This window comes from Crotalus tigris, unplaced genomic scaffold (genome assembly GCF_016545835.1).
Source record: "Crotalus tigris isolate CLP2741 ecotype Arizona unplaced genomic scaffold, ASM1654583v1 scf7180000017598.18339901613:2243638, whole genome shotgun sequence".
NCBI classification, from domain to species: Eukaryota; Metazoa; Chordata; class Lepidosauria; order Squamata; family Viperidae; genus Crotalus; species Crotalus tigris.
In genome coordinates, this window is record NW_024096502.1 from 951,523 (window position 1) to 966,295 (window position 14,773).

Consider the following 14,773-nt stretch of genomic DNA (forward strand, 5'->3'; position numbering starts at 1 on the left):
GAGGGGCAGCTGGCCCCGCTATGCATCCTCTTCACACTTCTCAAGCTGTAAAAACCGCATCTGCTTTCTCCTAGTGCTTTTCTTGTTGAGCACAATTTATGGTATATTAGGAAATTATCCAGTATGGGTAACATCATATAATAAGAAGACAATATTCTGATAAAGCATGAAATTCTAATGCAATCAGGTTTTTTTTGTCATTTGAAATCGAGGCAGGTCTAAACCCTAATCATTTCATTTCCAGTTGGAATGAAACAGTTGAGCGGCACATATTCATTAGAGCCCTTCCAGGCAAATCCACTTGAGAAGCTAAATAAGCAAAATGATCTTATAAAGCTGCATTTTGAGCTGCATCGCAAGCCCTTCGTTCCTTGACATTCCCTTTTTCTGCATTGAAATGTAGGCATTTGTTAGAAACCACTAGAGTGATGTAATGCACTTCATATCATGGCACAAATTATGTAAGACTGGCACAGTGATGGCATGATGTGCAGGGCATATGACCTTTTGTTCCCCTGCAGAGATCCTCTGTTATTGGCTGAGTCTGCAAACACGAAGGGATTGTTGCATTAGAAAGACATTATGGGCATCCTGTGAATGAAACAACCCTTTACTTGCTTACTGCATTCAGTGTTTCTATCCAGCCAGAGGAGTGACCTTGATCAATTTATTGTCTATTTTATTAAATCCTGGCAAAGATGTAGGAAATGTTATTGTCCTTTTACATGAAAAAATAACTGGAGAACCATTCGTGGATAAATGATAATTATTTTTAAGCTAATGAGAATAATAGTAATAATAATAATAATAACAACAACAACGTTGGAAGGGACCTTAGAGGTCATCTAGTCCAGCCCCCTGCTCAGGTAGGAAACCCTATACCATTTTGGACAAATGGCTGTCCAGTCTCTTCTTAAAAACTTCCAGTGTTGGAGCATTCAGTGCTTCTGGAGATAGATTGTTCCACTGGTTAATTGTTCTGACTGTCAGGAAGTTGCTCCTTCGTTCTTCTCTTGGTTGCTTCTCTCCTTGGTTAGTTTCCACCCATTGCTTCTTGTCCTGCCTTCAGGCGTTTTGGAGAATAGCCTGACTCTCTCTTCTTTGGGGCAGCCCCTGAGATATTGGAAGACTGCTATCATGTCCCCCCTCGTCCTTCTCTTCATTAAACTAGACATACCCAATTCCAGCAACCTAACTTTATAGATTCCCTTGCTGTCTTCGATTCTTTTTTTCTACGTTCAATAGTAGCATTGCTACTCTATATAACTGTAACAGTGGGCTTTTTTTTACGTTAAACTTCAAGGACCTGTGGACAATGGCACGATTGTCTTTGAATGTTTCCCCTGGATTTACCATCACCACCAACATAAACCATGATAGAATCATAGCATCGGTAGGGTTGGAGGGGCTACTTAGTCTTGGATCCTCAGACACTCCCCTTCCAGAAGGGAAAAGAAGCATCTACCACAGGTGGCTATCCAACCTGTCTTTGGGCACACCCAATGAAAGGATCACATGACCGTCTGCTGAAGAACAAGGATGCATTTTTCTGCTGCTATGGAGCTGTTACATTATTGGGGGCTTTAAGGGGAAGGAATGAAGCTTTATTACAGATGGAATTTGTGCTTTGGTTTGGTCCCAACACAAGTTCTTCTCCAGCATGATGATGTAGAATCCACCGGTGGATAATCTCAGCCTTCCTGCTCAGTTGAGACTAAGTCAGAAATCTGCCATGCCTCCTTCTGGGCTGGACCTTCCCAGTTTTTGACCAAGGCGAAGCAAAACATGATGAAGTCTAACGCATTGGCTCCTCCTACTCTGACACAGGCCCAGACGGCCCTTTAAGGATGGGTGTGGATTTTACACCATCATGCTGAGAAAAGGCGTTCAGGTAAGACAACCCCCCTTCTCTAGCATGATGAGTGTAGAATCCACCGTGGGACATACCAAAGCTTCTCATGTCCCTACGCAAGAGCGGCTGGAGGACACAAAGAAATTAATGGCTGTCCAAGCTCAGTGCTATTTAGCTGCTCTGCCCAAGATATTATAATTTAATTTTGCTTCTCCGCTTGTTTTTTTTTTCCCCAGAAAGTGCCCAAACCTATATTTGCTAATCTCATTTCATTTTAACTCACACGTTTTGCTGTCTGGTAACATACACTTGCAAATAGATGATACCATTTGAAGTAACCTCATTTCCTTGTGGCTGCCCTCTTTTAATAAGAACAAATTATGGGGCTCCTATCAATCCTCATATTTTGATTATTTTGCTTGAATTCGGGCTTGAGTCAGAATGTCTCAACTCACAATTTACTAGACAACTCATTCATCCCTACTTTTATTTTTCTTTGCCTTGCGGATTGCTAGGCAACCTTGCAGACACAGCATTTCTCATATTTGTCAGTGGGAAGTATATTAAACTTTGAGAACATTTATTTGAATAAAATCTTAAACAGAAAACTTTATGTTTAAATACTCTTCCTGGTGTATTTCTTACAGAGCATCCGTGGCAGCATGAATACGTTATTGATATTTTTCGTGGCCGGAGCACAATTCATTTCATTTCAGAGCCCAATGGCATAGTTGCAAACTGCTAGGCTCTGCATGCCCAAAATTCAATTTTCAAACACAGAGGAAACAGATCCATACATGAAAAATTCAGGACTAGACATAGGTGTAGATGTTTTGCCTTCCAAAAGATTCTTATCACTCAATAGATAAATTTAGTAGTTGTAATATAATAATAATAATAATAAGACCTACAAATAGAAATAGAAAGACTGTGGCAAAAGCAAGCAAGGGTAGTACCAATAGTCATAGGCTCCTTGGGCTCAATCCCAAAACAACTGGAGCACCACTTGAACACCATTGGCATTGACAAATTCGCTATTAGTCAGTTGCAAAAGGCGGCCTTACTAGGAACTGCTTCCATCCTGCGACGATATCTGAGAACCACTGCTTTAATGCAACCTGACTCAGTCTTCAGAAAAAAATTCATCATGTATCACTGCTATTTTCAACACTAACCAAAAGGCCATTAAAGTACCAGATCCTCTCCTGCCTTTTCCTTCCACACTCTCACCCCAGGGGAGAGGAAAACCAATACACAATCATTACGCAGAGGTTGTAATCTATGAACAAATGACATGGTGGAATTAATGAACAATTAGCCATGATCACAGCCCTGATTAGAGTCAACCCACCCACCCACTTTGACAAAACATATCCTTAATTTTCACGTCTACTGTCATGGTTCCATTCCACCTGAGTTACATAGCCGGCCCGAAACCCACACCATAATTTCCTCAGAGGTAAAACTTAACATCATTTTGTCCTCTCAGTAATCAGACAAAGGATGGTGCCTCTTCTCTCACCACCTTCACTGGGCACACCACGCAGCCACACAGAATCAGATTGCTGTTGTTGTTGTTTTTAAAATTATTAATTATTTAACCCTCATCTAAATGATCTCTTCCATTTGGCTAGCTGTAGCTCTCACGCAGCGTCTAAAAAAACTGACAAACGGTGAGAAATATTCACAGGAAGGAAGGAGAGCCTTTGTGATAACGTGTCGCCCTGAACAAAGTAAAATTATGCTACTCCATAATTGGCTGCTTTATTAACCCAGACAAGCGTAAACCATGTGCTGTAACGATCCATCTGGACTCTCGGGTGGTTCTCAGTGATTGCTTTTCCAAGCTTTGCATCCCCTGCCCCGGTGGAGACACGCTAGGTGTTCCATAATATGTGTGTCCTAAAACATGCACATGCAGGGACAGCTACTGTGCCGTTCTTTGTGAAGATAATTTGCTTTACGGTGGGCCGTCTGGTGAGTGAGCTTAAAGTGTTATGGTCCTTTGTTTGCCATTCCCTCTTGGCATCAGGGTGGAGGGGAAAAAGAGAATGAAACAAATATTTGTTGTGAGATTGCAATTATGAGCCTGAGGCAAAAGTCTTCATGGTTCTTATAACATGGGCTTGGCATCCTGCGGTGAAAATGATGCGCAGCTACAGAGAATGGCCGGGCTTAGCAAGATGTCGGAAGAGCTTCCATTTTAGGCAGAGTACGACTCTCTCTCCCTTGCATGGAAGCACCAGAGTCTTTTATGAAAGTCAAGGGTGTCTTTGGAAATACACCAAGATGCACATGGAATTGGATCCTGACTGTTGTAGGATAATGTAGATCTGATTAATGTGTGTGGTCTTTGTTCAAAACTACTTTTTAAATATACAGGCTGGTTTTTTTTTTAATTATTAGTTTTTATAGGGTTAGGGATAGAATAGGGTCAGAGTTGGGATTAGGGTTTAGGTTGGGGTTGGGGCTGGGGTTTCTCCAGGTAACATTTTCAATATTTAGCAAACAGCATATTGTCTGGGTACATATATTTAAATAACAGTAATAGATACAGTAATAGATTAACAGTAATAGCTATGGTTAGTTATCATAAGCAGTATTAATTAATCATTCCATGACGTTCTTCTTACTGATATGTATTCAAAATTACATATCACATTCCTTCCTCTCTGACTCATTTTTCTAGCCATTGATAAAAATTATCCCATGTTCTAAAGTAAACTGAATTTTCTTTCTCTTTAATCTCTAAAGTCAATCTATCCATTTCTGAGCACTCTAGAATTTTCTTGATTAATACTTCTTCAGTTGGTAAGTTTTCATTTTTCCAATATTGGGCAAATACAATTCTTGCTGCTGTTAATACATGTAATATTAGATCTCCGCTCTCCTTCTCATAGTTAGCTCCTATTATTCCTAACAAAAACAATTCTGGTTTAAAATCTATTTGTTTTTTAGTCATCTTCTCCAACCATAAATGTATTTTAACCCAAACCCTTTTTGCTTTAGGGCATGTCCACCAGATGTGATAATAAGTACCTGGCCTTTGTTTACATTTCCAACAATTATTTGAGGTATTTTTAAACATTTTTGCTAATCTCACTGGTGTCATATGCCATCTGTAAAACATTTTATACAAGTTTTCTTTATAGGGCACTGCTTTAGTTAATTTAATATTTCTATCCCATAGTTTTTGCCCCTCTTCTAATTCTATAGGCTATCCAAAGTTCTTTGCTGGTTTGTATTTTTAAGTTGCAGTAACTTTTGCAGTAAAATATTCATAACAAAGTGAAAAGAATCTAGTGAGCTGTCAAAGAGGATGGTAGCCAAGGGAATCAGTTGAAAGAGGAAGAAAAAGGCAATTAGCCAGTTGAAAGGCAGGCAGCTCAATTTAAAGGCAATCGTTCCCTAAATAAAGGGTTTAGCTCCAAGGAAAGCCTCAGATTTGAAAGCCATTAGCTTAATATTTTCTGCTCAAAGGGAGAAGAACTAAAATATTGACTCTGAGAATCATCCCATTTAGATCAAGATTGAACTGATGGGCTTAAAGGGTGGAGAGCCCTTTTAGGCTAGTCAATAGGCATCAGGAGTTGACAGAAGCCTTGTTAATGGGGGTCTTCAAGTGAAAGTGTGAGAGAACCTGTCTTCAGATAAATAAGGGGATGCTGTTAGGAACCTTCAGATTTAAGAAGATGAAAAGGTCTCTTTGAACGTTGCAACCTGTCCTTTTCCAGTGTTCTCTCATTTGATGTGCACCAGTGAATTAAAGGCACATGTACATGTTGTCTTCATACCTCAAAGCCTTACTTCTAGAGTAAAAATGTCGGATGGATAATTCAGATCTTTGAGTTACAAGGAAGCACAATTTTCCCCTTTTGGGAGGCAGAAACCTTTGAGGGCCCCAAAGTTGGGTCAGTTGTTTAATGCGTTCCTCATGATGCTGTTGTCGTTTTGTAATACATAAGCTGCATATGAGGAACTTACATGCTAACACTATCGATGCATGGACTTCTCTTTTTCATGGCTCCATTGCGTTCAGAGAGACTGCCTAACTACTCCGATTACATCTAATTTGAGTCAGTAGAAGTAATAGTAATAATAATAGTAGTAAAGTTGGAAGGGACCTTGGAGGTCATCTAGTCCAACCCCCTGCTCAGGCAGGAAACCCTACACCATTTCGGACAAATGGCTGTCCAGTCTCTTCTTAAAAACTTCCAGTGTTGGAGCATTTACTGCTTCTGGAGGCAAGCTGTTCCACTGATTAATTGTTCTCACTGTCAGGAAGTTTCTCCTTAGTTCTAGGTTGCTTCTCTCCTTGATTAGTTTCCACCCGTTGCTTCTTGTCCTGCCTTCAGGTGCTTTGGAGAATAGCTTGACTCCCTCTTCTTTGTGGCAGCCCCTGAGATATTGGAACACTGTTATCATGTCCCCCCTCGTCCTTCTCTTCGTTAAACTAGACATACCCAATTCTAGCAACCGTTCCTTATATGTTTTAGCCTCCAGTCCCCTAATCATCTTTGTTGCTCTTCTCTGTACTCTTTCTAGAGTCTCAACATCTTTTTTACATCGTGGTGACCAAAACTGGATGCAGTATTCCAAGTGTGGCCTTACCAAGGCAATGTAGAGTGGTATTAATACTTCACGTGATCTTGATTCTATCCCTCTGTTAATGCAGCCTATCATTGTGTTGGCTTTTTTGGTAGCTGCAGCACACTGCTGGCTCATATTTAGGTGATTGTCTACTAGGATTCCAAGGTCCCTCTCACAGTTACTACTATTGAGTAGTGTTCTTTCATGGTTGTGTATGTGGTGTGGTCCAAAACGTTAGGATCAAACTTCACTCATCATTTACGTGTGATGCAGTGCCAGTGCCACCCTCTTGACCTTCCCCACCCCACACCCTGCAGACCCTCCTCTGCCCTTTCCTCAACATTGTTTAATTCTCATTGCAGACTTTGTACTATGGCTCTACTCAGTCTATGATCTTGTTAGGATTTGTACTCAAGCCTCCTTCTGTTTAAATGTCTTTACTCTTGTGATTATTACAAGTTTTGGCCTCAAGGAGATGGGACACAGTGAATTTTACATAGGTTCTGGCAATGCAGTTTTCCTGCTTGGGTGAATTGACCTTGTGTATGTATGATTTTATGCAGAGGCAGAAGCTCCGATATTATTTTATTTAGCCGGTACATTTTTTCCTGCATAGAACACTTTTTTGTTTCTTGGTAGAATAACGTTCTGTTTGCAAACCTATTTGGAACTAGCAAAGTTTTTGGAGAAGATGTAAAAAGATTTACTTCCCAATAGCCAGGCAGAAAGTGAATCATCTGTGGGAAGTCAGCCCTCCCCCAGAGAAGGAAATATTAAAAGGGCAGAAAAATATATTTCCTCAAAGGCTCTTAAAGAGGCAGAAAAGCATGCCCAGTTTTCTTACTAGCCCCAGGTCTCCCTCCCCCAAGCAGAAACCAACGCTGTACAAATGCAGATGTAAATCCAGGAAGGTTGCAGACCCCCAGCTGGAAGATTAAAAAGACAAAAGACCTAAAATCTACATACCCCACACAAACTCTAAGAGTCATCAGCCCAGCCCCAGGGAAGCAGGATATGACCCTTGGGACTTAATAGGATTAACCCACCACCATCAGAATACCAGAAAGGCACACTCAGACTCAGGTCAAAGTTCATGTCACAGGAACAACTCCAAACAAAAGGCTCAAGAGGGTATAAAAACCTACTTCCTATATGCGCTCAGCCCTTTTTTTCACTTCACTTGCTGCCAGAACCATCTTCCTGTCTGGCTCTCCTCTCCAATAAACTACAACCTTCTTCCCAAAGCAGTTGCCATGTTTATTGCCAGCTTGGATGAACCACGATGAAGACTTTTCTTCCAACACATCTTTAAAGACAAATGGGTGAAGAGGGGAGTCCTGGAACGATATCCTGCAGCCTCTTGATATTGCTTGGCAGTCCTGGGAAGAGTTGCTCTCCTTTAAAGTGTTAACAGGTGTTTCCTGTACTTGTGCTTTGCACTTCTGGTGCGCACACACTCCTGTACAGTCCTTTGGCCTTGATTGAGGTTTGTTGTTATTAAGATTGGATTGAAGGCTGACGCTGAATCTGGGAGTTCTCTGGATGTCCAAATCAGAAGTTTGTGTTCTTTTTGCTGTTGTTGAAAATAGTGTATTGCACAAGGCAGGGAAGTGGGGATATAACTTAACATTTTGAAAAGTTTTGAAATATATAGAAAACGTCAGCCAATCATTATTGCTGTGATGTATGATGCTGCCTTTATTCTCTCCTTAAGATTTTGCCACACCCATGTTGAGCAGGCCCACTGGTATTTAGCCTAATTCCTCTGGCTAAATTGTTGCTCTTCTCTTTCCCTCTGTCTTGTCAGGTTCTCTGCTCTCTTTCCGCTGAGCAAATTTCAAAATGAGAGCTTCTTAGGATGCTTTTTAAAGAACCATTTTGAGGATGCTCCATAGATCAGCAGAAAAAATTTGTTAGAAAAGATAAATCAAAGTATGTGTAGAACATGGATATATTTATACCAATTCTCTGTTCTGTTTTTTCTGTATGCAAAGCTACATTTAAATAAATACATCTATAGAAACTTACCTAACAAATAGAATAAGATGGCTATAATGGTATACAATAAATATGATATTTAAACCATATAATGTGCTCGGAAGTTATATCTATCTTAATGTCATCACTTTGGAAAATTCTGCGTCAGATTAAACAAGTTTTGTGATCAAAACATGTAATCAAAATTTTAAAAAATGCAAACTACAGAGAAGTAGTGAGATGATCTTGCAAATAATATGCAGTGACCATTAATAAATCGTGAACCTAGTCCAGGAAACTGTGAGAAAGAACCTCAAGATTGTTCCACTTTGACTTTCTTTGGTGTAAGAGAGAGTAAAGAGAAAACAGGCAGTCGTGTTTTTTCTTGTAGTGTCTGTTTTTTAATTTGGTCTGCTTCAAAGGCCTGAGACAAACTTAATGATTTGGGTTTTTGTTTTTGTTTTTTTTTTTTAAAAAACACCAATCTGAAACATTTTCAAAACTTAGATAGAAATCCTAGCTTTTGATCCATTTCTGTGATTCTTGTCATTGATTATGGTATAAACGTACTTTTTTTTTTAAGGGTGCCGTTACTTCTAATATTCAACATCTCATACTTGGGCAGAAATTGCTAGGTATAGTGTGCTAGATCTGGATACTTTGGGCATCGCATCGCGTGTGTGTGTGTACAAAATAATGATGTGCTTCAATTATATCATATCTCAAGAAACAAATACAGCTAGATTTGCCCTAAGAAAGAAAGAGCGTTGCCATAAAATAATAATAATAATAATAATAATGATAATGATGATGATGATAAGGAGAAGGAGGAGGAGGAGAAGAAGAAGAAGAAGAGGAAGAGGAAGAGGAAGAAGAGGAGGAGGAGGAGGAGGAGAAGAAGAAGAAGAGGAAGAAGAAGAAGAAGAGGAAGAGGAAGAAGAAGAAGAAGAAGAAGAAGAAGAAGAAGAAGAAGAAGAAGAAGAAGAAGAAGAAGAAGAAGAAGAAGAAGAAGAAGAAGAAGAAGAAGAAGAAGAAGAAGAAGAAGAAGAAGAAGAAGAAAGAGACCTTGGAGGTCATCTAGTCCAACCCTCTGCTCAGGATGTCTCCTTTTGCAGGTCTGCAAAATTGAGCAAGTGACCTTTTTATAGGGCAGAAAGTTACACAGAGAGAGAGAGAAAGGGAGGAAGGGAGAGAGAGGGAGGGAGGGACACACACACACACACACACAGAGAGAGAGAGAGACAGACAGACAGACTGAGACTTAGCTGGAAGGGTCATGGGATGGAAGAGAAAGAGAAAAGCAACCTAGAACTAAGGAGAAATTTCCTGAGAGTTAGAACAATTAATCAGTGGAACAACCTGCCTCCAGAAGTCACGGGTGCTCCATAACTCTGTTATTCTATTATCTGTTATGATAATCTGAGTGGCTGTTTCTTAAGATGGAAGACTGGGCAGATATTAGCCTACTACTGGTGGTGAGATAGTTCCAAAGTTGCCTCTGGAGTGACTGTTATCAAGAAACAAAGAGACAAAAGTAGCTCCCCATTTCAGGAATGAGGAAGTACAACCGACAAAGGCAAGGCAAGGCTAATATCCTAAGGCTTCATCTGGAGAAGGTGACATTAATAAAATCTTCTTTGTGTAATCACAGGCACACCAAATACCCTCAGCCTGGTGCCCTCCGGAGATCTTGGACCACAGCTCAGATTGTTTCTACTGCAGGGTCCATGGAGGAGATCCGAAACCGTCCCCAGCTGGGGTGGGGAGGGCTGACGTAATGCATGAATTGCCATGAATTCGGGGGCTGTTTGTTCTTTTCCCTCAGAACAACTTGCAATATCACTGAAGTGAATAATTCTATATTTGGCTGGAAGATTCTGTATGTCAACTGCAGAGCTGATAAACAAGCAGAGGCCCTTCTTGGCTGCCTGCCTGGAATACATCTGGGGACTTATTTATTAGATATGTCCAAATTGCGGAGTAAAGGAGAAAATACATTCCTGCTTTCCCCAGGTTTGTTGATCTGAAGGAGGTGTTTTGCTTTCCCAGCAGCATTTTACATAATTTGTGATCTCCCTGATAGGAGGGGAATAGGATAATTTAGATTTTAGGTTGTTGATTAGGGGACTGGAAGCTAAAGCATATAAGGAACGGCTGCTGGAATTGGGTATGTCTAGTTTAATGAAGAGAAGGACGAGGGGGGACAGGATAGCAGTGTTCCAGTATCTCAGGGGCTGCCCCAAAGAAGAGGGAGTCAAGCTATTCTCCAAAGTGCCTGAAGGCAGGACAAGAAGCAACGGGTGGAAACTAATCAAGGAGAGAAGCAACTTAGAACTAAGGAGAAACTTCCTGACAGTTAGAACAATTAACCAGTGGAATAACCTGCCTCCAGAAGCTGTGAACGCTCCAACACTGGAAGTTTTTAAGAAGAGACTGGACAGCCATTTGTCTGAAATGGTATAGGGTTTCCTGCCTGAGCAGGGAGTTGGACTAGATGACCTCCAAGGTCCCTTCCAACTTGATGATGATGATGATGATGATGATGATGATCTTGGGCCAGTCCCTTCCTTTCAGCCCTAGGAAGGAGGCAATGGCAAACCACTTCTGAAAAACCCTTGCCTGGGAAAATGCAGAGATTTGTCCAGGCAGACTTGAGAATTGGACACAACTGAATGGAAAAAATAATAAAAAAATAATATTAAAATAAAATAAAATAATAATAATAAAATAATAGAATAATAAAATAAAATAAATAAAATAATAGAATAAAATAAATAAAATAAAATAATAAAATAAATAAATAAAATAAAAAATAATAATAAAATAATAAAATAAAATAATAAAATAAATTAATAAAATAAAAATAATAATAAATAAAATAAAATAAATATAATATAATAAAATAATAAAATAAATTAATAAAATAAAAAATAATAATAAATAAAATAAAATAAAATATAATAAAATAAAATAATAAAATAAAATAATAAAATAAATAAAATAAAATAAAAAATAAAATAATAAAATAAATAAAATAAAATAATAAAATAAAATAATAAAATAAATAAAATAAAATAATAAAATAAAATAATAAAATAAAATGCAGAAGTACCATTTCAAAAGGAAATAGAAGATAAACTTTGCCCGTGATTCACGTGAGCTGAGAAGCATGTTCCCCAAGCAGCTGGCTGAGAAATATAGCTGGCAAGGCACATTTATTGCATGTGCGTGACGTAATCCCTTTCAAGAGAAAGAGCAACTGTGAAGGCCTTTGGTGTGGGAGGGAATGAGACAATAGCAAGATAGAAAGTGTCTCTTCTGTAGTGTGATGCATCATGTACCATGCTATACAGCAGTAGTGGAGTATTTCAGGAAAGACATGTCACCCTAGTGTGGTGGTAGAAGCGATGTCTGTGCTTGGCTGGATTAGTAATAGAGGAGTGGTTTTGTTACTGCAGGTGTTTCTAGCCTGCCTTTCCGGCAGACTCTGAGAGCCAGCAACAAACGCTCAGGGAAGACTCAAATGTAGATCTCTCTTAAATAGAAAACCCAGGCCGGGCCCCCACTCACCTCAGTTAGGAAGAAAATATGAGCTGTCAACCAAAAGGGATTGTCTAATGCGCTGGAAGAATAGGTTCATAGAGTGAGAGGCTTAAGGAAAAAAAAAACCTTGTTTATGAGCCTACCTACCATGGCGGGTATTGCCAGCTGAGAACTCACATTATTATGGTTATTACTGAGGAACATACTGGATTTGTGGCAGGAGAGTGAAGATCAATCATACTAAACTCTGTCCAGAATCAAGAGATGCTATAGATGACTTGGGCAATGCTCACATTCTCTTGGGGGTCCTCTAGGAAAGGTCTCTCTCTCTCTCTCTCTCTCTCTCTCTCTCTCTCTCTCTCTCTCTCTCTCTCTCTCTCTCTCTCCCTCTCTCCCTCTCCCCCCCCTCTCTCCCTCTCTCCCTCTCCCTCCCTCTCTCTCTCTCTCTCTCTCCCTCTCTCCCTCTCTCTCTCTCTCTCCCCCTCCCTCTCTCTCTCTCTCTGGTCTCTCTCTGTCTCTGTCTGTCTGTCCCTCCCTCCCTCCCTCTCTCTCCCTCTCCCTCTCTCTCTCCCCCTCTCTCTCCCTCTCTCCCTCTTCCTCCCTCTCTCCCTCTCTCCCCCTCTCTGTCTCTCCATCTGTGTTTTCTCCAGCTGAATTTTTCCATTTGGAATTCTTCTTTGAGATGTCATTAAGCTTTTTTATTTTGGGGAAAATTGAGATTCCCTGTGAAATAAAATCTGTGATAGAATAGGATAGGATAGCATAGCATAGGATAGGATAGGAGCTGGAAGGGACCTTGGAGGTCTTCTAGTTCAGCCCCTCACTCAAGCAGGAGACCCTTTACCATTTCAGACAGGTGACTGTCCAGTCTCTTCTTAAAAACCTCCAGTGATGGAGCGCCCACAATTTCTGGAGGCAGGTTGTTCCACTGGCTGATTGTCCTCACTGTCAGGAACTTTCTCCTTAATTCCAGGTTGCTTCTCTCTTTGATCAGTTTCCAACCAAATGTGTGGCATAATACCATAACAGGAATATCGTGATTTAGGAACTAGAATCAGAAGCTGGGACACAAAGGGAGGGATTTGCATAAAGCTGACTCCACACGTGTGTTGTGTATGCATCGTCATGGCTTGTTGTGGGTTTCACTGCATGATGGGATCCGATTGGCCTAAAACTCGGGAGCCCAAAGGCTGTTTTCAAAGCAGCTGTGTAGATTTGCAAAAAATGATGAATTAGTCATTCAGTTTTTTTTTCTTTTTCTCTTCCTTGTTCCTGGCGGTCTTTGATGAAGGTGCTTTAAGTCAGGAGAGATGCAGAATACGGTATAAAAAGGTTGCTGCATGCAAGCATGGACTTTGTGAAATTGCTTGAACAAAGGAATTTTGCAAGCTCCGTGGCTGTTCTTACGCTCAGGCATTTGCCCAAATGGTCAATTTTTGTGTGTGTGTGTTTTAAATTCTACACAACTCTCAAGTCTTCTTGCAACAGAGTATTTTTACTTTGTAACAATGTTGAGTGGAGAAAGAACTGTGTCTCATTTCTTCATGGTGAAACACACCAGTTACTTTTTTATATAACCACCACCACAACATCTGAATATAAATCGTTCCACTTTCCCGATCAACTGTGGGAGGCCTCTCTTAAAACATTTCCAGAACACTTCAGTGTTGCACAAATCTTGAGCAAGAGGTTTAAAGCAATGGATATCCCCCAGAATTTATGACGGTAGATGATTTTTAAAATTTGGTATCTGGTTGCATATAATTTGATAGGGCTGGGACCTTTAAGTAGAAGGCAAGAAAGATTGTTCCATGGGATGGTTAGCTAGAATTGGGAGTCTTTTGCCACGTGCCTTAAGCATGCAGAGTTGTGTTTTTTTTAAAGATCTTTTTATTGTGATGTTCCTATAAGTGTGCGGTTCTGGAGGGGGAAAAAATGGAGCAGGGAGTTGGGGATAAATGATATAATTCAGTGGTCCTCTGACCCAAAGCATTGAAATGTGCCTGCTCCTTTTTCTTAATTTTGTTGTTAGTTGCAAAGTCATGTCCAACCCATCGTGACCCCATGGACAATGTTCCTCCAGGCCTTCCTGTCCTCTAACATCTTCTGGAGTCCATTGCTCACACCTAATAGTTCAGTGACTCCATCCTGCCACCCCATTCTCTGTCGTCCCCTTCTTCTCTTGCCCTCCATCTTTCCCAGTATTAGTCTCTCCTCCAGGGAGTCCTTCCTTCTCATTAGGTGGCCAAAGTACTTGAGTTTCAACTTCAGGATCTGGCCTTCTAAAGAGCAGTCGGGGTTGATCTCCTCTAGGACTGACCAGTTTGATCACCTTGCAGTCCAGGGGACTCGCAGGAGTCTTCTTTCTTAATTTAGTCAAGGACAAAGATCAGATGTACATTCAAGATACTTAGGTGAGAAAATTCTTGTGATATAGATCCTGGCTGTTGGGTGGCAAACACATAGCATTTCACCTGTGGGTCATTTCATAAAGTGATACCTTAGATGCTCATGTTTTCATGTTTTTATTCTTTGGGTATTTTAAACAAAAAGACTTGTTTCGGAAAGTCGAGGTGGCGCAGCAGTTAGAGTGCAGTACTGCAGGCCACTTTAGCTGACTGTGTTCAGCAGGTCAGCGGTTCAAATCTCACCGGCTCAAGGTTGACTCAGCCTTCCATCCTTCCGGGGTAGGTAAAATGAGGACCCAGATTGTTGGGGGCAATGTAAATATATATATACATTGCTTACTGGTGTACACCGCTTAGAGAGTGCTTGCACTTAAAGCGGTATATAAGTCTCATAAATAAAAAT

At 40.4% G+C, this 14,773-nt stretch overlaps 1 protein-coding gene across 36 annotated transcripts in view; it reads left to right on the plus strand.

Moving 5' to 3' along the window:
- ANK3 (ankyrin 3) overlaps positions 1-14,773 on the plus strand; it is a 338,705-nt gene that overhangs the window by 149,336 nt on the left and 174,596 nt on the right. Inside the window, exon 1 of one of the 36 annotated variants that reach the window (XM_039366354.1) lies at positions 3,633-3,829. The exons of the other annotated variants lie outside the window; for them this stretch is intronic. Within the exon in view, the coding sequence (XP_039222288.1) occupies positions 3,746-3,829 (84 nt within the window). The 5' untranslated portion in view covers positions 3,633-3,745. Of the gene's footprint in view, positions 1-3,632; positions 3,830-14,773 lie in introns of those variants that run through there. 36 annotated transcript variants of the gene reach the window in all.